Source organism: Saimiri boliviensis, chromosome 16 (genome assembly GCF_048565385.1).
Source record: "Saimiri boliviensis isolate mSaiBol1 chromosome 16, mSaiBol1.pri, whole genome shotgun sequence".
In the NCBI taxonomy this organism is placed as follows: domain Eukaryota; kingdom Metazoa; phylum Chordata; class Mammalia; order Primates; family Cebidae; genus Saimiri; species Saimiri boliviensis.
Genome location: NC_133464.1, coordinates 72,334,452 through 72,356,477, shown reverse-complemented (window position 1 = coordinate 72,356,477; position 22,026 = coordinate 72,334,452). Strand labels below are relative to the sequence as shown.

Genomic DNA, 22,026 nt, shown 5'->3' with positions numbered 1-22,026 from the left:
CAAACACCTGAATGATAGGCACAACTACAGGTTTGGGTACTACTTCAGCATGTTAGGTAAATGAAAAGCCCCAAAGCACAGTGGTTCAATAACAACCATTTTTTTTTCTTTTTCCTCACAATGTTGTGGGTTGGCTGAGCTTAACAGAGAGTTTCTTCTGATACTCTTGCTTGGGGTATCTCAGGAGGCTGCATTCAGATGGGATGTGGCTGTGACTGGACAGTCAAAATGACCTCTCATCCTCCAGAACCGGAGGCTTCAAACCAAAAGCCCCTAAGCAAATCCAAGCCATGCTCAGTTTTTGTACTGCCATGAGCAGTAGTTTCTACATTTTTGGTAATTAAATCACTTTTACATTTTTTAATCATCGAAAAAAACTCAAAAGAAAAATACTTTGTGAAATGTGAAAATTATATGAAATTCAAATTTCAGTGTCCAAAAAGTTTTATTGGAACATAACCACACCACGCTCATTCACTTATGCGCTTTTCCACAACAGTGACCGCGCTGAGTGTTTGTGACAATCACAGAGGCCACATGGCCCACAAAGCCAAAAGTACTGACTGTCTGCTGTTTAGAGATTCTGCTGGCCCCTTCTCCAGGGACTCTGTCCACAGACATCTCTCTCTTTTTTTTTTTTTTTTTTTTTTTTTTTGAGATGGAGTTTTGCTCTTGTCGCCCAAGCTGGAGTACAATGGTGCAATCTCGGCTCACTGCAAACTGCCTCCTGGATTCAAGCAATTCTCCTGCCTCAGCCTCCCAAGCAGCTGGGATTAGAGGCATGTGCCACCACACCTGGCTAATTTTTTTTGTTGTTAATTTTTGGTAGAGACTGGGTTTCACCATGTTGGCCAGGTTGGTCTCGAACTCCTGACCTCAGGTGAGCCACCTGCCTTGGCCTTCCAAAGTGCTGGGATTACAGGAATGAGCCACTGCACCCAGCCCACAGACATCTCTTCATTCAGTAATCTAACATGGGGGCTTGCTCTCAAGAGTGATGTTCCAAGAAGACAAGCCCCATTGTGCAAATACTCATTCTTACCTCTGCCTGCATAAAGCTTGCTAACATGCCATTGGCCAAATTATGTCACACAGCTAACCCAAAGTCATGTGGGTGGCTGTTAACACTGGGATGTGTGTGGCTCATTGGAGGTCACTGAAGTAAAACCTACCATAGTTACTGAGTAAGTCAGTCAAATTCTTGGTTTATTGGACAGCTGATAGCTGTAAGAAGGACGCTGTGTTAAAGGAAATGAATTCAACCTAATAACATTAACAATAAATGGATTTTAACCATTAACTTCCATTAATAATGGTTCTGATTAGAGCGCAAGATGACCTAGTGAAATGAGAGTTCCCTTATCCCCCTTGCAGGGCCTGCAATAAATTTATTTATTTGAAACTCTGTCTCAAATAAATAAATAAATAATGCTGAAAATGAATAAATAGTATTCCTGTCCTTAAAGATCTCCCAGCCTGGTAGAGAGATGGGTAAGTAAACGGTGTGGTGCAGGGACTGATACTGACCATTGATGGGCACAAAGTATTATGGGAACACAGTATTTTTTATTATAAACAATCAGATAACAGTGTAAGTGTGCATCTGATGGATAATCGAAGCCAAGTTATTATAATAGAAAGCATAACTTTGCTCAAATAGAAACTTTCTTTGTTGTTGTTGAACTGTTTTACACTAATTTGAATTTAACATATGCCAGGATCACCTAAACTTGTCATGTATTTCTGCTATTAAAATCCTAACAGGGAAAGACAAAATGTGAAATGCACGTTATATTTTATTTTATTTGTTGAATATACATATATACATACACTAAATATTTGGGACACATTCAAAGTTAAGCAGGCGCTCAAAGCCTATTGAGTGATATTTACGAAATGTTTTTGTTGCTGTTACAGGAACATCCATATCCTTAAAAGACAATATACGAAGGAGGATTCTAAATGCTAGGTGGCTGGCTAACTTTTCCTGATTTATACTGAGTGTAAAACAAAACAAAACATAAAGTATTTGTGTTAAATAGTGGCATCTTTATAGTTTCCAAGCACTGGCAACTATAAAAAAATATCATCCAGCTAAAACAAACTTTTCATACCTTGATTTTTTAACAGAAAAACAATAAACCAACAACAAAAACTGGTAAATGTTCTGGGTCTTGTGAGCAGATCCAAATGTTACTACAGTGTTCTCTATTGCGTGATCCTTGTCCGTTGTCCGTGGCAACCTTAAACATGTGCTACAGTGCTCATGTATTTACAGGCTTAGCACGTCTTCTTTATTAGTTATCCTGGAGAGGATGCTATTCATTTTTTTTTAATTGTCTGCCTCAAGAAATGAGTGCTAAATGACCACATTTGGAAGCCTGAAGTCAAATACTGCATCATTTTTTGAAACTTCTGGTAGCAAAAAAAAAAAAAGAAAAAAAAAAGCCAATTAAAATATGATTATGTTACAGTGACTAAAGGGTTAACTTCTCATCAATTCTAAATTCTTCAAATTTTACAAGCATCTTAATAAAGGCTTTTGATGAGACATGATATGATGATCATATGTGCCAATTTAATAATTTATTTGTCACAGAAAATTCAGGTTCACTGCAATATTGTGTCCTGGCTTCCCAAAGCCGCATGGAAATGCAAGTTTTTTGTTTGATTTTTGTTTAGAGACTAGAGTGTCTTCACCCAGGCTGGAATGCAGTCATGTGGTCACAGTTCACTGCAGCCTCAAACTACTGGGCTCAGGTGATCCTCCTGCGTTGGCCTCCCAAAGTGCTGGGATTACAGCCACTGCGGACTGTTTTTTGGTTTTGATGTCATTTATGAACCACCAGTTTAGATTAATTAGGTAAAGATGTAAGATTACCAGAGGATAAGTTAGATAGCTGGTCAAGAGACAATGAAAGCTATGTTTGACCTCTGAAGCAAAAGCTATGTTGAAGTTCTCCCACGGAATGGTTCCCATATGAGATTCACCATATTAATGTCTTTTCCAAGAAAAAGGGAGATATCGAATTCTTGGAAATAGGGAAGCAAGGGAAGAAAAAAAAAAAAAAACACCTTTGAGACATGGTAAAAAAAGTAGCATTTATACCAGGAATCCATTACCTGGTTTTGCAGAAGAGTAGGGAAATTTTAAAAAAAAGCAGAGATAAGAAATCAATTACATTCTTTCAAGCGAAAGACAGACTGTATTATTTTGTTTTGTTTTACAAGTTCTGAAACATGAAGATGTCTGTGCAAACAGATTCACTTAGATTCTTGGCTCCATGAGGGCTGGGATGTCTCTTATTTACATTTGATTCTACAGTACCTAACATTGTACCTGACACCTACAGGTAGGTGCACAATACATAGATGATGAACCAATAAACTACATATTTTTCTAAACACTACATGTGCCACCTAGTTTCAATGTAAAATGTAATAATTCTTTTCTATTGTGTATATATGAAAGTTTCTATTAGATAACACTAGTCATTATAAGAGGTGACAGTAGTAGCTCAGTTATATATCTTTATCACATGATCATTTCTACCTTGAATACAATTTAATGAGAAAACTACCATGTGCACTAGAGCTAGAAAGAGTTGAGACAAAATGTATTAATGAAGAAACTTCTTGGATTACTGAAGTGCTGTCTGTTACAAGCATAACAGCCATCTTAAATTATACTTTTTTTAAGAAGGTGTGAAATATTTTTCCAAGCAACGCAGTGTTACTACATGGCAAATATATACGTATATATATATATGAAAGTACCTAGAAATTTGGGGGATTTTCCTCCATCATCTAAAGTAAAATAAGAACAAGTTTTTAATAGTGTGTATATTTTTAAAAGATGTCTTATTATTTGGTACTACTGCTTCCCAGAAATTATAGATGATTATAAAATTATTATAACTTGGGAATTTATTTCCAGGTATGAGACTTTAGATAAACTTAATCACTGGAGATACTAGGTTAAATAATTCATTGATCCAATAATGTATCTGGATTTTCTCAAAGTCCTTACTGTTGCTTTAGTAATCTGCAGAGTTAATACTTGCCAAAAGGCAGAAAAACGTGGCAAAGGAGTGCCTTCCCCAGGAGACTTGAACGTGGGAAGATGAGAAAGTGTAAGTCGACGGACGTGTGATGCTTTTCTCCAACCTTTGGTTTCACCTGCCTCTTGACGCAGGACTGAAACACATGCTATTCTGGCACGCTGTGCAGACTCAAAGTTTGCAGGATGGCCTGACACGAACAACCAGGACAACAGGAATCCGATCTCCTCTGTGGAAAGCAGGTGTCTCCCTGGGTGGCTCCTGGACCAAGTTCTGGTCTTATATTGTAATTTGGGAAACAGCATTTCATGGAATTTTCATATTCATTTTTCCATATTAGACTCTGTTTTTACAGTGGTAGACGGAGGGAACATGACTTTTTGGCTTCACAGTTTTTCTTCTTTTCTGATCACAGTTTGGTTAAAATGTACCACTGAGTATCAGCACAGCAGCCCAGTTATGGGTATGTCAGCCTTAGAAGTCAAGTTTCTATGACTTATCTCATAGAATTCATTGTCCAAGCTTATTTTATTTCTTGTCCATAGCACTGAAGTGACATCATTTAAACTGTAGGGGCTTCACTGCTTTGTTTCATCTGAGTGTTATTTGCTCTAGTGCCGCTAATTCCTGACTTTTGCTGCATAAACAGTTTCAGTACTTCTGTGAGGCCACACAACATGCTTTATGATGACACAGCTGACTAAAGCTGCCTTTTCTTCTGCTAACACCCTTCAAACACTTTTGACAATATTGCCCCTCAATTGTTTCCTCCCACAAAAGCTGCCGACGACAGCAAAGGCACAAAAGGCCTGCTTTTCCAATCGCATTGCACTGGTGTCAGGTTAACTAGCAAGCACAAAACAAACGGTGGTTAAAAAAAAAATAGGAATAGTATACCTTCTATGTATTTACACATGTTTGTAGAAACTTCAGTTAGTTGCAAATCTGAAATGATACAAGCCACTCCCTGCAATAGCCTCTATCCTATGGAAACACAGCTTAAGACATGACTGTTAAGACACTGAAGAAATGGGGTTATGTGGAGAGCCCATCTGCGTCAGAACTTTGTCCAGCCACTGCAGCGGCCCATGAAGATGAATCTCAATCCAGCAGGGGGTGCTGGTGACATCCTGGCGATGGTACTCAGCGCCCCAACCCTGAAAAACAAGAAAGAAGCTGAGTGATGGTGGCACACTTAAACTCAGTCTCCAGAGCCCCACACAGAGCCCCTCAGCTCACACCCAGGGTAGCTCCTGAGACCTGAGAGGAAGAGAACATGGCCTCTACGTTCCTGTAAACACAGGACAACTCTTGCACCAACCAGATGCCTTCAGATGAACTCAAATCAGTGCACTCCCTCAGGGTTCACAACTGAATATCTGGACCTGGAGAGGTTCTGGAACTCGTCACATGGGAAGCACTGACAAATATTTTTCCTTTCCACAAAGGAAGAAACTTGACCTTTTGTTCCCTGCTTCATGCCTAGGACAGTGTTTTACACAAAATGGCTACTGCAGACCAGTGAACAGACCTGAAAGGCGTAAAGAGAGAACTGGAAGGTGGGCTTGGATTTTCAGGGCTAATTATCAAAGCTTGCTTGTTCTCTCTCTCTCTCTCTCTCTCTCTCTCTCTCTCTCTCTCTGGCTCACTTGGCAATTTCCCTTTTATTACTATTCAAAGGAGAGACAGTAAAATTTTTTTAAAATTTTGCGTATTTTTCTCTGTATGTTACACATCAATGAAAAGATATTTTAAATTGAAGGGAGATCACAGCCAAGTAAATTAGTTTTGTGACTGGGAGCAGTGATTCTCTGCACAGTTTTTTAAAACTTGGATTTCAACACAACCATGCTGCCTGATTACATTTTACATTCGTGACTGGGAACCTCAAGTGAACCTGTGATGTCCCCAGCACATAGCCACAACCCACCCCCCAGTCCCTTCTCTCACGTCCCCCTCTAGGTGACCACTCCTCCCCACCAAAACCACCAACCCCTTTATCCCTGTCCACATCTGCAACTGATGAATTTATTTTGTATTTTCATGAGAAAAATGAAGACATCAGAAATGAGTTTCCATAGCGTCTGCACCCACATACTCGGCCTTTCTACCTCTTACCACAGATTAATTATCTGTGTTTCCAAATAAGCTGGTCCACCCATTTATGCACTCTCAGACCCGTCTTCCTAGATACATCATTCCAGCAAGTCTTCCCCTTGTCTCCTGCAATCTACTGTATCAGTCCCATCAACATATGAACACGCTGAAATATCTTCCATCTTGAAGACACTTCTCTACCCCCAGCCGCTACTGCCCTAAGTCTTCATCCCACTTCCAGCAAAAACCCTCAGAAGAGTCATCCATACTAGTTGTCTCAAATTGTCTCCTTCCACTCTGTCTTAAATCCATTCTGATAATCATTTCACTGCAGCTGCCAACCAAACTTTTCTTGTCAAGATAAAAAAAGACCTTCATATTGTTAAAGTGAATGATCAGCTCTCAGTCTCTGTGTTACGTGGGTAGCATTTGATTTAGTTAATCACACCTTCTCATCAATGTATGTCTTTTCTTGGCTTCCAAAGCACCATACTTCTTGGTCTTACTCTACCTCACTGGTTGGTCTTTCTCAGTTTTCTTTGCTGATTCTTTCTCTTCTGTTCCATCTTTAAATGCTGAAGTGTCCCACGGCTCAGTCCTAGAGCCCCGTCTTCTCTGTTTATTTTCATTTATTATTTATTTATTTAGAGATGGAGTCTGACTCTGCCACCAGGCTGGAGTGCAATGGTACAATCTGGACTAACTGCAACCTCTGCCTCCCATGTGGTTGCCAGGTTCAAGCGAGTCTCCTGCCTCAGCCTCCCAAGTAGTTGAGATCACAGGCACACGCCACCACGCCTGCCTAATTTTTGTATTTTTAGTAGATACGGGGTTTTACCATGTTGGCCAAGCTGGTTTTGAACTCCTGACCTGAAGTGATCCATCCACCTCAGCCTCCCAAAGTGCTAGGATTACAGGCGTGAGCCACCATGCCTGGCCCTCTCGGTTTAAACTCAAACCTTTGGTGTTCTCATCCAGACTTAGGTAGTTAAATATTGCCCTTTTGCTGACAATTCCCAAATTTTTATTTTGAGGCCAAACCTCTCTCCCCAAATCCAGACTCTTATATGGAACTGGCTACTCACAACCCCACTTGAATGTGGATACACATCTCAATACACCTGCATCTTCTCCATCTTGATTGAAGGCAAACTACCTTCACCTTCCTAACTCTTTCTCACTCCTGCATCTAATCTGCCTTCACAATTCAGACTCCTTCCACTTCTCACAACCCGTACTGGAACTCTCCAGGTGGGAGCGCCTCTCACCTGAATATTGCAATAGCCTCCTAACTGGTTTCCCTACTTGCAACCTGGCCTGTATAATACTTATCCTCCACACAGAAGGCAGGGAAATCCTTTAAAAACAGAATCAGATCATGAAAATGGTTGCTCCGATCCCTGCAAAAGCTCACCAGCTCCTTAGAGTCGCCGCTGAGCTCCTGGCAGTGGCTCAGGAGGCCTTGCTGTGGTTCCCTGAGGCTGCTCTTGTCTCCCTCACCCTACCCATTAGGCCCCAGCCATACTGCCCTGTTCGTTCCTCAGAGGCTCCAGGCATATGCTCTTGCCTTGCTCTTCCCTCTGTTTTTGCTCTTCTGCCTGAGGCACCTGGGCCTAGCTCCATGTCTCCTTCCAGTCTCCGCTGACCTGTCACCTTTTCAGTGAGGCCCACCCTGATGTGCAGATGACTCCACCGCCCAGTGCTCCAATTCCCCTCACCCCTGCCTAGACTTTCTCTTTCCATCCACCTTCTTTGTTATGGCTGTTGTTTATTATCTGTCTCTCCCTCCTAGAATACTGGTTCCCTGAGGCCAGAGATCTGTGAGAAATCATTGGTACGTCCCACAGCCTGGCCTGATACATGGCAGGTGCGCAATAAATACTTGTTGACTGACTGAATGAGTCCTAGAATCAGTAAAAATCAGAGCTGAAAGAAACCTTCAAGAGATCTGATGTATCAGCCTAGTAGTAGCCACCAGTGTTTGCTCATCTACAATTTTATTTAAACTGATCATCTATAGTTATATTTACTAGGGATTTATTTTAAATTTCCTGCAGTATTAGGAACAGTTTGTCTTATGTATCAACTGCGTGGCTTTATGAATTTAAATGCTGCCTATCTGAGAAATGTATCTAGTTATCAGGAAAATCAGATTTCTATATAAGCTTATATTTAATTATAGTGAAATAACTACCTATGAGATATTGGCATTTCATCCTAATTTTAAAAACATAGACCTGAAAAACAAAAACTGTATGATTCAAATGATGCCCTCTGCTGGTTCTAAAGCAACAGAACATTCTAAAAGATTTCCAAGTTATCTGTCAACATAACTTTCTAATATATGTTTTTAAAATATTAAATTTAAATGAAACTGCTTTGTCACTATGAAAGAGAAATGATTTCAAGCAGCTGTTTTTTTAATTAGAAACTATATTGTTCTTTCTCTGTAAATAATTACTAAGATTATAAACAATAAAAACATAATTTACAGAAAAGTATTTGTTATGGTAATTTTAAAGTGCAAATAAAATTTATTTTGAAAAAACAACACCTGGACCAAGCCATGCTGATTCCTTGGATGGCTGCATGCCAGTATGAAAATGTCATATATACCCAGGTAGTCTGATAAACAAGTCCAGATTTTGAAATATTAGACTGATTTGTGAGTACTTTGCAACAGATAAAATGGCAGGTGATGAAGCTGAAGGCTTTCGCTTCCATACACAAACCCAGTTGTTTTTCCTTCTCACTAAGAAACTACCTTGGTTCTCCAGCCTTCATAGCAACCTTAACAAGACTCAATATGAGAAATTCAACAAATACTCATTAACAGAACACAAACTGCTCTCAGAATTAGTCACACCCGCCTGTTGTTTCCATTTCAAATTATTTATATCTTTATAACAGCATTTAATTTATTGTCTTGTAGTCGAGCCGATCCCGCCTATTTGTAGCTTATTCATGAACATTATCTACCCCATGTGCCTGAACGCTTTTTTTTTTTTTTTTTTTTTTTTTTTTTGAGACAGAGTTTCGCTCTTATTACCCAGGCTGGAGTGCAATGGCGCGATCTCGGCTCACCGCAACCTCCGCCTCCTGGGTTCAGGCAATTCTCCTGCCTCAGCCGCCTGAGTAGCTGGGATTACAGGCACGCACCACCATGCCCAGCTGATTTTTTGTATTTTTAGTAGAGACGGGGTTTCACCATGTTGACCGGGATGGTCTCGATCTCTTGACCTCGTGATCCACCTGCCTCGGCCTCCCAAAGTGCTGGGATTACAGGCTTGAGCCACCGCACCCGGCTTTTTTTTTTTTTTTTTTTTTTTGAGAAGGAGTCTTACTCTTGTTGTCCAGGCTGGAGTGCAATAGCGCCATCTCAGCTCACTGCAACCTCTGCCTCCTGGGTTCAAGAAATTCTCCTGCCTCAGCCTCCCAAGTAGTTGGGATTACAGACACCCATCACCATGCCTGGCTAATTTTTGTATTTTTAGTAGAGAAAGGGATTTCACCATGTTGGTCAGGCTGGTCTCAAACTCCTGACCTCACGTGATCCGCCTGTCTCAGCCTCCCAAAGTGCTGGGATTACGCCCAGCCTGCCTGTATGCTTTCTAAGAATAAAGATAGTATCTTACTGAATTCAGATAAATTCACCAACATTTACTAAGTGATAATAGTGCTTGGCAATTTGAAGGACAGAAAAATCTCTGTTGCATTAGTCCTATAAAATTGCTGTTGTTACATAATGTCATCTGCATTAAAAACAACCAGCTACCTTACTTGTTTTTCCTCAAAAGAATTTTCATATAATTACTAAACAAGAATTTTCATATAACTGCTAAACAAGTTATACGTAAGAATTTTCATATAACTGCTAAACAAGACAGTTCATACTCAAAGAGGAACTCCTCCTAAAAACAACAGAATTCAATAAAAATTGGTTTTTGTCTATCTGAATTGACTGCGGAACTGCCGCATCAGTCAGGGTGCTTTTTTTGTTTTGTTTCGTTTTTCACGGGACATTTTATAAACTGGTAGCAAGCACTCCTTACCTTAACAAAGCTCATCCGGATGGTGCACATCTTCGTCAGCTCATACACAACTTCAAAGCCGTGGTGAACTGACTGGGCCAGGAGCTGAGCGAAGAGCTGGTTGTTGAAGACTTTGAGGCTGCAGCCGCTGGGGATCTTGCAGACGGTGGCCGGGTGGAAGCCGTGTTGATAGTTGCAGTTCCGGCTCTGCACAAAGATGCTGCTGTCACTCACGCACTCGGCATACACCTCTCCCCCGACGTAATACAAGTGCACACCTGCAGACACAAAAACACTGCCTTCCTCCACTGCCCTTTCATAGCGTGCCTCCCCCACTGACTCCTGAAACCCTAAGAGATGTGACTCCCTCCTATTACGTTGGTTGTCAGATCACTGATCACATGAATGACATGTGTGACCTAAATGCCACTTAGTTTCATTGTAATCTATGCTTTTTCCACAAATTCACTTAAAAGTGGACTGCGGCTGGGCACAGTGGCTCATGACTATAACCCCAGCACTTTGGAAGGCCGAAGTGGATAGATCATTTGAGGTCGGGAGTTCAAGACTAGCCTGGCCAACATGATGAAACCCCTTCTCTACTAAAAATACAAAAATTAGCCAGGCATGGTGGTGGGCACCTGTAATCCCAGCTACTCAGGAGGCTGAGGCAAGAGAACTGCTTGAATCTGGGAGGCGAAGGCTGCAGTGAGCCAAGGTAGCACCACTGAACTCCAGCCTGGGTGCCAGAGTGAGACGTCATCTCAAAAAAATAAATAAATAAAAATAAAAACAAAAAGTGGATTGCAACCTATGTTAACGACCACTACCAAGAACCAATCAGTAATGTCTCATATACTATTTCTCCCATCACTCCTGTTTATTGGTTCCAAAAATAAGGTTTTATAATATTAGAAATGAAGTGAATATGTCATGCAAAACATCAAATAATCCTTTGTGTACATATACAAATTTTAAAATTTAAAGCTGGACAGTTAATATCATGAAAATGTTACTTAAGTGCACACATTAAACCCACTTCAGAGGAAACAATGATGCTTTAAATATTTACCAAACTTATAAATCTGTTTCTCTTAACAAATACCTCAGAGACCTATTTCACTTACAAGTTTGCCATCCACTAATATATCATATAAACAATGTCTATTTTTAATTTGTGAACAGTGAAATTTCTACCACATTTTCAGATACAGTAATATAAAAACTCATAAGCAAAATGTAGCCTTTATCACTTTATCTAACATTCTTGGAATTAAAGTTCAAAAGAGCATCCTGAGGCTGGACGCTCACACCTGTAATCCCAGCATTTTGGGAGGCTGAGATGGGTGAATTACTTGAGATCAGGAGTTCGAGACCAGCCTGGCCAACATGGTAAAACCCTGTCTCTACTAAAAAATACAAAAATTAGTTGGGCACGGTGACACACACTTGTAATGCCAGCTACTCAGGAGGCGGAGGCCGCAGTGAGCAGAAATCACACCACTACTGCACTCCAGACTGGGTGACAGAGTGAGAGTCCATCTCAAAAAAAGAAAAAAAAAAAGAAAGAAAAGAAAAGAAAGAAACACATCCTGAAAATGTTGTTGCTCCTGCTAATTTCCATCCCAAATTAAATTTTAGTTGATTCTTTCCCTCCAAATGTCTGGGTTTGAGATTTAATATAATATATAGCAAAGGGGCTGATGTTGGAAAAAAATGAAGAAACTCTAGTCTAGTGAATATTAAGTATCAGAACAATTTTACTCCAACTTTTGATGGGGAAAAAAGTCTCCAGCACTAAAAGTCAATATGATGATACATAGATTCACCGTTCAGTTAAAAGGTGTTTGTAGAAACAATCCAGAATATACTTACACATTTGGGGTCTCCTCAAAATGAAACTGTGAAACTTTGAAAGATCAGAACTTACAGGCTTCCAGGGCTGCTCAGGGCCCAGTGGGCGTAACTTTGAATTTAGAAAACGTTACTGATGGAGCTGCTGGGAGTTTCTTTGGTCAGGTCCTAAGCAGCACTTGAGGCAGTTCTGCATTATATGTGACTACATCCCACCATATTTATTGTTTCCTTTTCCCTTAATAAAATTTGAGAAAAGAACAATTTTAAGTAGTATGTATCCCAGCCAATCACTCTGAGGAAACTGACCCAGGGGTGCCCAGCTAAAGCCCAGCCTGGATACCCAGGCCACGGCTGTCTTGCCACTGCCTCTCCTCTTCCTCAGCCAGAGGCTGGCTCCCCTTCTCCGCTGCTCTCAGCCTTCCTCTCCCTTCTCTTTCTCCTCGCTGCTGCTCTCCTGAATGGCCTTGGGCCCAGGCGGTGGTACCAGGGGGCAAAAGGATGGTCCTAACTGGCCGGGAGAGTTACTTGGCTGGGCTCCTATGATCATAAAGAGAATGCTATGCTGGGGCAAAATGCAAGCACCGCTTCCTACAACAGCCCCTGTGGGCTCCAAAGGGGAAAGGCCTGCCTCGTGGGGGTGGGTGGAGGCTTTTTCAAGAGGGAAAGTAGAAGGAGCCAGAGTGGAGTACTAAGGATTTGGTCAGTATTAGAATTGAATGACCTTCAAATATATAATCCTTTTAAAACCTATTCCATAAAATAAATATGATTTATTATGAGTCTGGTCTTTGGGGGGTGGTTTTCAATCCTGTTAAGGGCATCTGCAACCACAGCCCACTTTGGCAAAGCTACAAAGGCAGAGAAGAGTCTGGGCAGGTAGGCAGTCATCCAGCATCCTGAGAGACACGAGCAGAGCCAATGGGACGAGCACACGGAGTCCTCCCTGAATACCAGGAAAAGGCGGAACCCAGCCTCAGGTTGAAGGAGGCCAGATTCTGGCTAGAGACACCGGCATCAGAGGAAGAGTCAAGTAGCCCAAGGATGTGATTTGTATCCATTTGGTAGGCTAATAGCAGCTTTAAACTCTAGTATCAGATTCAAGATCACCACAGAGTAGAGCAGTGGTTCTTAAACCTGAGCTTGTACCAAGACCACTTGCAGGGCTTATTAAAACAGATCACGAGTTCAGTGGGTCCAGAGTGAAGCTGGACGACCTGCACTTCTAATAGTTCCCAGGTGAGCCCAATTTGGCTGCCTCACTGCGCCACTCCCTGGCAACTACTGGATTGAGGCTCAGGCTATGTTTACAGACCAGCCTCGGGAATTGGAAGGGTTGGACAAAGTAAGTGTGTGATGCTTGGCAACTACTATCAGACAAAGACAAAAGTTTCAAGAAATTCAGTATCCCACTCTGCTTATAAATAATAGCAGAAGTCTCCTGTGTTTTCATATCTATTTCAGAATTTCACCTCATGGAAGGTCATTATTTGTTAACTTTATGTTACGTGATATTTATTCTTTTTTTTTTTTTTTTTTTTGGACAGCATCTCGCTCTGTTGCCCAGGCTGGAGTGCAGTGGTGCAATCTCAGCTCATGGCAACCACCTCTGCGACTGAGTTCCAGCAATTCTCGTGCCTCAGTCTCCTGAATAGCTGGGACTACAGGTGCCCACCACCACACCCGGCTAATTTTTGTATTTTTTTAGTAGAGAGGAGGTTTCCCCATGCTGGCCGGTCTGGTCTCGAAGTCCTGACTTCAGGTGATCCACCCACTTTGGGCTCCCAAAGTGTTGGGATTACAGGCATGAGCTGCCATGCCCAGCCAGTAATATTCCTTTAAAGTGGTACAGGAAAAGCATGAACATGTGCATATTTCACTGCAGCCTACAATCTGACAGTTCTGGAAGAAATGTTCAGAAAAGACATCACATCTACTATTGCTGCAATCAAATATGTCGTTAATATGTTCATTATTGTGATTAAGAAGCATTAGAAGTGGAAGGCAATGCTACTGTTACAATCCTGCAGCCTGTTCTAACTCCTAGCAATAAGGAATAAATGCTCCAGAGGAAGTACTACCTGAGATCACAAAGAGAACCCTGGCAATGATGCCGCGCTCAAGCAAGTTCTGCCCACATCCTGGATTACATATCTCCTTGGGCTGCGCCTTTCTTTATCTAAACTTTCCATTTGTGTGTGACTGCCACCTACTTTTTAGGAGATTAGGGAGTGTGGAGTCCTGTGTGTGTGGTTAATGAGGACCAGAAGAATTTTGGATTTAATTTGGGGTTGAACTACAAAAGTGTGTCTTTAATCCTCTTCTGTTGCCTTGAATGACAGGAAATGACTGGGAAGAGGGCAGGTTGGGCAGGCCAGTGACAGTGTGCCAATCTCTGGAATCTACTAACAGAGGAGGAAGTTGGTGTCTCAAAGTAGAAGGAAGGTACAGGGATACCCTCCTTACTGGGAGGGAGGCGAAAAGATCGCCATAAAAGGCAGAGTGTCCTGCACAGAGAATGCCGAAGCCTCTCCACTCCCCTTAGGATAAAACCTAAACGTCTCAGCACAAGCGCAACGCCTCCTCTCGAGTTTGTAATTGATCTTCCCCTTACCTTTGTTGCCTTTTCTTCTGCACAGCTATTTTAGAAGCTTTAGGAAAATACAAACATGGTATTTTTAAAAATTCCTTATATAGTTAGATACAAACTCCAGTAGATGCGAGAAAGGATATGAAGCCTGAGATTCGCTCTAAAATATTCTAGCAAAAATATCGTAGAGGGATAGATGAAAAAGAATGGCACAGAATATGAATCTTTATTGAAGCAGGAGATAGTAAGATGAAGACTCATTATATTTCTCTCTCTGTTTTTCTGTTTATTTGAAATTTTCCACAATAAAAAAAATGTTTTAATGGGTGGTTAAAAATAGTAAAAATATAAAAGTACAGATTTCCAGATCCACACCCAGATCTAGGTCAGAGGATGGAGGTAGGTCCTCCACAGGACTGTGCCTAGGGTTGTGCACTGCACAACCACTGCAAACCAGGGTTTGCCTCCCAGTCTGCAAAGCTTTGTGTAATTATTACAATCCTTTCCCAGCAGATGGCACTAATTTCTCTTGAGGAAGAGGCACCTTTTCCTAACTCACACAGAGCCACCTCTGGGCTGATAGCAAGGCTGGTCCTCCAAGACTATCCCTGATGACTGAGTGTCTCTGGACAACACGATGAACAAGCTTGTTTGGGTCCGACTGCCCTACACGGCATGTCCCATCACTGCCATTCAAACACGCCGCCACTCTGCCTGGGCCGCAGTGTGAGGCATCTCCCTTACCACTGCTGCTGCCTTCTAGGGCACCCTTACACACCATGCCCACCCATCCTCATAGGATAAAGAACGCCCACTATAGAAAATTTAGAAAATACAGACAGAAAATAAAAACCAGCCACAAATCCACAGCCAAGAAATAATCAAAGCTAACATCTATTATGTATCTTTCAGTCTTTTTCATGTGCTTTTTTTTTGAGATAGCCTCCTGACTAGTTGGGACTACAGATGCACATTGCCACACTCGGCTAACATTTTTGTATTTTTTGTAGAGACGGGGTCTCACCATGTTGCCCAGGCTGGTCTTGAACTCCCAAGCTCAAGCAATCTACCCACCCTGCCCTCCCAAATTGCTGGGATTATAGGTGTAACCCACCGTGCTCAGCCATATGCATTTTTAGGAAGAAAATTGGGATCATACTCTACAGGAAGTTTTAAAACTTGTTTTCAGTTAATAATATCTTGTGAACATTTTCTCAGGATATTAAGTATCCTGCAACATCAAGTGTAATGACTGTAACAGTGTGACATCACATCCTATGTTAAAATATTTTTTAGGATTTGCTTTTATTAAGATGAAAAGCCTTACACGTGTTCAGAGGCAGAACAAAATGACTATTTTGCAACAGGGAAATGAAATCCACTGGGAAAGGAAGCAAGCCAAATACCATCTGGACATGCAGACCCTCTGCCCAAGGCGTCTGAACCAAAGCAAGTCCATCTTGAGTACAGGCTGGGTAAAATAAGGCTAAGACCTACTGAGCTACATTCCTACATGGGTAGGGATTCTAAGTCATAGGATGAGATAGGAGGTTGGCACAAGATACAGGTCATAAAGACCTTGCTGATGAAACAGGCGGCAATAAAGAAGCCAGCTAAAACCAAGATAGCAATGAAGAGTGACCTCTGATTATTCTCACTGCTACACTCCCACCAGCACCGTGAGAGTTTACAAATGCCATGGCGAACACTGTAACATCAGGAAGTTACCCTATATGGTCTAAAAAGGGGATGCATGAATAATCTACCCATTGTTTAACATATAATCAAGAAATAACCATCAAAATGGGGAACCAGTAGCCCTTGGGGCTGCTCTGTCCATTGAGTAGCCATTCTTTATTTCTTTCTTAATAAACTTGCCTTCACTTTACTCAGTGGATTTGCCTCAAATTCCTTCTTGTGGGAGATCCAAGAACCCTCTTGTAGGGTCTGGATAGGGATCCCTTATTGGTAACACCTCTGCCAGGAGCTGACTGATGAAACCCTTATGTCAGATAATTCCTTTCATCAAGCAAGAAGAATTACTAGAATTCTACAGAACTTGAGATATACAAGAAAATAAAGATCCATAAAAAGGTTTTAAAAACCCAATTCCAAAAACAATGCGATGACTTGGAATATGTGATCATTATTTTCAGGATATGCTTGATCTATCTCAGGAAGTTCAGTAACCAGGGTTAATGGTTATCATTTTTTTCTCCCACAAAAGGAGACATTTTTTTGTCATTTTTTCTACCACAAACGGAAGCACAGATGTCAGGCAGGACAGATGCCACATGTCCATGTCTGCAAAAGAGAAATGGGCCCGTCTTGCTCAAACTGTTCTCGCATACCAAGAACCCAGCACAGGCTCATCGTAAGAGTTACCAGAGCTAACTTCAATTACGGCAGAAACTGCCACTGCTCAGAAATGTTGTTCTATTGATTACGATTATATTAAGTCATGAATTTCCAAGAAATATAATCCTACCTGAAGTTCTATGTTCATGCAGTCAACTCAGAGCTGTGGTTTGTATAATTATCTGGAAATCGAGGCCATCTTAAAAGCCAGTCTAAAAAAGCAGGCACGTGTTATCCTCTAATTATCTAGACTGACTATTACATCATTCCCAGATCATGGGGAACTTGCCCTTTGCTTTCTTTCGTGCTGTCACATATCAGTCATATCAGTATTACACGTCAGTGGTTCTATAACCTTTTTCTGGAAACAGCCTTACAATCCTCCACAGAGGTACTGGAGAGCTCTGTGTAATTCTTCGTGTAGTACTCCCCTTCTCACACAATATTTTTGTAAGGAAAACATAAAACCTTCTCTGATTTACCTTTTAAAAGCAAAATCTTGTAAAATCTCGGTACTTTATTATCAGCTGGGCCTTCTTCCAACATTGCAGACTTGATTATGGCACACAAGGGCGGTGGCATATGTCAGGCATTTTCACTCCACACTGAAAGATTCAATTCTACAAACAATGAACTATGAGGGGCGCCAAGATAAAAGGGCAAGAGGGTCCATCCCCTCTAGCAAAGGGGAGCAACCGGGCCCGAGTCCTCAGGGTGCAAGTTCCTGGCATCACTTGCATGACCATGTGTAAGCTACTGAACTCACGGAGCTTTAGCTGCTTCATCTGTCAAATGGAACTGACAAACCTAACTTGTACAGTTACTATAAGGATTAGATACTACATATAAATGCACACCAGCGTGTCTCTTACATATTAGGTAATCAATGGGGGGTGTAGCTATCATCATCATCATCATATTATTATTTGATAAGTCATTGGAAAGAGCTCAAGTGATCTGTCTAATTTCTTTTTTTTTTTTTTTGAGACGGAGTCTCACTCTGCCACTCAGGCTGGAGTGTGGTGGCGTGATCTTGGCTCTCTACAACCTCCATCGAGTTCAAGCGATTCTCCTGCCTCAGCCTCCTGAGTAGCTGAGATTACAGGAATGTGCCATCACAGCTGGCCAGGCTGGTCTCGAACTCCTGACCTTGTGATCTGCCCACCTCAGCCTCCCAAAGTGCTGGGATTACAGGTGTGAGCTACTGCACCTGGCCACCAGTCTGCCTAGTTTCTAAGGAAGAATATGGATAGGTCCCACACTGGAATTCAATGTTCCAGGCTGCTCAAGGTATTGCCTTTGACATTTAAGTGGTAGCTTTTGGTATGCTAGTGCCAACTGTTAGTAGCTATTTAAAGCACCTTGCTAGGAGGTCAAAGTCAGAGGTTCAATCCCTTTGTACCATTTAACTGCTGCATGGCTACCAATAAATGCTTTCTAAGAGCTCCTCCACCTCACAGAGCTACCTATTAGATGGAAAGTGGGGTGAATCAGCACCCATCATTACCACTAGCGAAACCACGACTCAAAGTGCACAGACTGTTGACAGGGTGGCAACATGACCTTCCTTTAGCAGGGCCAGCCATCTTAGCTAATGTAGTCACTAAACAAGGAATACAAGCCAGAAGTGACTTGAAGGATAATTGATATTTACCGAATAGGGGAATGGCTCATCATTAACTGTCAGGCCTCCATGTGCCATCCGGACCCAGAAAGTCCTGCCAGCCTCGGCTGATCACCACCCGCCCCCGCATTCTCCATCATCCCTGATCGCGCAGCGGAGCTTCCCCGGGACATCAACCATCAAGGGACCCTGCCATCTTAACTGTTCTCATGATAATGTGAATACTCTGCACCCCACCCTGCCATCTTAACTACCCTTATGGCTTACCCCGCCCAATGCTGTAACTGAATTTATGGTAATGTATATTCCTTGCCCTTATCCCCACCACAGGAACTGATCTTACTCCATAACACCCCTGCCCCCTACCCAAAAACTAGCCCACCTGCACCCAGGTGAATAAACAGCCATGTTGCTCACACAAAGCCTGTTTGAGAGGCTCTTCATTCAAAGTGCATGTTTTTAACATTAACTATAATTTTTAAAAAGTTTTTAATGTATCTTCAGGCCAGGTGCAGTGGCTCACACCTGTAATCCCAGCACTTTGGGAGGTGAAGGCGGACAGATCACCTGAGGTCAGGAGTTTGAGACCAGCCTGGCCAACATGGTGAAACACCGTCTCTACTAAAAATACAAAATTAGCTAGGCGTGGTGGCATGCACCTGTAATCCCAGCTACTTGGGAGGCCGAGACAGGAGAATCATTTGCATCCAGGAGGCGGAGGTTGCAGTGAACCTAGATCACACCACTGCACTCCAGCGGGGTGACAGGGCAAGACTGCCATCTCGAAAAAAAAAAAAAAAAAAAAAAAGATGTCTTCCATCCTCGTCCATCATGGTCTAATTAATCTCAAAAGAACAGCTAGGGGATCTTTTCAAAGTGTAAACTCAGATCGTATTGTAAAGCAAAAATAAAATTTTAAGGCCCCACAACCAGTTGAATGGATCCCCACCTCAGCCAGGGTGCTCTAAAATTTAACCTGAAAGACAGGTTTAGGCCATGATGGAAAGTGGGGGTTGGACATGCCTCATTATATCTTTCCAGCATAAACATCAATGCAGAGCTAGAGTCTGATAACGAACATTTACAGTCTACTTTCTCTAAAGTCCGCTACCTGGGGGGCTTCATCTGCATGATAAAACCTAGGTCTCCACAACCCCTTATGAAATCCAGACATTCCTTTCTATTGGTAATAACTCTTTCCACCAATTACCAATCAGAATATGTTTAAATCTACCTATGACCTGGAAGCCAACCCCTCCTTTAAGTAGTCCCACCCTTCCAGATCTAACCAATGTAAATCTTACATGCCTTGACTGATGTATTATGTCTCTCTGAAATGTATAAAAGCAAGGTATAGCCCAGCCACCTTAGGCTCATGCCACCAGGACCTCCTGAGGCCACGTCACTGGTATATCCTTAATCTTGCAAAATAAACTTTCTAAATCGATTGAGACCACTGCTGGGTGCAGTGGCTCATACCTGTAGTCCCAACACTTTGGGAGGCCAAGGTAGGCAGATCAGGAGTCCGAGACCAGCCTGGCTAACAGGGTGAAACCCTGTCCCTACCAAAAATACAAAAATTAGCTGGGTGTGTGGCGGGCACCTGTAATCCAGCTACTCAGGAGGCTGAGGCAGGAGAATCAATTGAACCTGAGAGGCAGAGGTTGTAGTGAGACAAGATTGTGCCATTGCCCTACAGCCTGGGCAACAAGAGCAAAACTCTGTCTCAAAAATAAAATAAAATCAACAAAAATAAATAAATTGATTGAGACTTGTCTCAGATACTTTTTGGTTTACAACATAAACTCCTCAACCTAAATCTACCTTCCCATTTCCCAGAGTAAAAACCAAAGTCATTAAAATGGCCTCAAGGGGGAGACCTACTGGGCTGCATTCTTAGTCGCAGGTAACATAGGAGGTTGGCACAAGATACAGGTCACAAAGATCCCGCTGGCAAAGCAGAGTGCCATAAAGAAGCCAGCCAAAATGCACCAAAACCAAGACGGTGATGAAAGTGACCTCTGGTCATCCTCACTGCTCCTTATGCGCTAATTATAATGCATTTGCATGCTAAAAGACACTCCCACCACCATCATGACAGTTTAAAGATGCCACGGCCATGCCCGGAAGTTACTCTACATGGTCTAAAAAGGGAATGAACCCTCAGTTCTGGGAAATCTCCATCCCTTTCCCAGAAAACTCATGAAAAATCCACCCTTTGTTTAGCATATAATCAAGAAATGATTGTTAAGTATTATCAGTCGAGCGGCCCATGAAGCTTCTCGGCCTGTGGAATAGTCATTCTTTTATTTCTTTACTTCTCTAATGAACTTGCTTTCAGTGTACTCTATGGATTCACCCCAAATCTTTCTTGTGTGAGGTCCCAGAAGTTTCTCTTGGGGTCTGGATCGGGACAGATTTCTGGTAACATCTGCTGAAATGTCACTTTCTCAGGAAGGCCTTCCCTGGTTACACTGGTTTAAAGTCTCCATTCTCTTCCCCTGCTTTGCGTTTCTCTATTGGACATCCTGTATGTTGTATTTCTGGTCTGTCTTTCCCCTAGCAGCAAGTCATCCATGAAATCTGGGTGTTGTCTTTTTTCCACTGCTGCAACCCCAGTGTCCAGTCTGGCTGAGAGTCAGTGCTCAGTAAAGATTTGTGAGATGAATGCATATCACTAAAATCTAATGTCTATTAATTAATTTCACAGAGCAAGTTAACTCATTCGATAGCCTAGGAGTGCCTTTTGCGGCTAACTTCTTCAGGCCGGTGCTCTGGGAAGCCATGCTGCTAAGAACCAGATAAACTATGGCAGCATCTGAGAGAGACTCCTGTGATCTCACAGAAGGACGACTGTGCTTGCTTTAAAATCTCCCAAGCCAACACTTTTTTCCCTGCCAGGCTTTATGGCAAAACTTGTAGCTTGTCTAAGAATTTTTTTTTTCCACACTGGAGTAAGTCCTAAGCAGCTCTGAGAAACCTGTAACTTTGCCTTGGGACCATGTGACCATGAGTACCCTTGAATCTAGGGGAGCACTGTTAGGTGCTCCAGTTTGGGGAACAGGTAATCAGTCCCGGCTCCTGCTCATGTGGCTTCTTAACCCTAAGGATGAGCTCTCAGTTAACAACACAGCAGCAACTGATATAACTGGGAGATCTGACTCCTCCAAATCTCACATCTAAATCTGATTCCCAATTCTGGAGGTAGGGCTCGGTGGGAAGTGTCTGGGTCGTGCAGGAAGATCCCTCATGATCTGCTTGCTGCCCTCCTTGAGATCATAAGTGAATTCTCATTCTATTAGTTCCTGCCAGATTTGTTTGTTAAAAAGAGCCCAGCACCTCCCTCACTTCTCTCTTCCCAGTTGACACACAGGCTCTCCTTTGCCTTACGCAATGACCAGAAGCTTCCTA

General features: G+C 42.2%; 1 protein-coding gene across 6 annotated transcripts in view; it reads right to left on the bottom strand.

Annotated features, from left to right (window-relative positions):
• Positions 1–573: 573 nt before the first annotated feature.
• Positions 574–22,026, bottom strand: part of SMAD9 (SMAD family member 9) — a 76,976-nt gene continuing 55,523 nt past the window's right edge. For all 6 annotated transcript variants that reach the window (XM_074387818.1, XM_074387821.1, XM_074387822.1 and 3 more), the window contains 2 exons: positions 10,211–10,467; positions 574–5,218 (listed from right to left, as the gene is read on the bottom strand). In XM_074387818.1, coding sequence (XP_074243919.1) covers positions 5,075–5,218; positions 10,211–10,467 — 401 coding nt within the window. In that variant the 3' untranslated portion in view covers positions 574–5,074. The remainder of the gene's footprint in view (positions 5,219–10,210; positions 10,468–22,026) is intronic.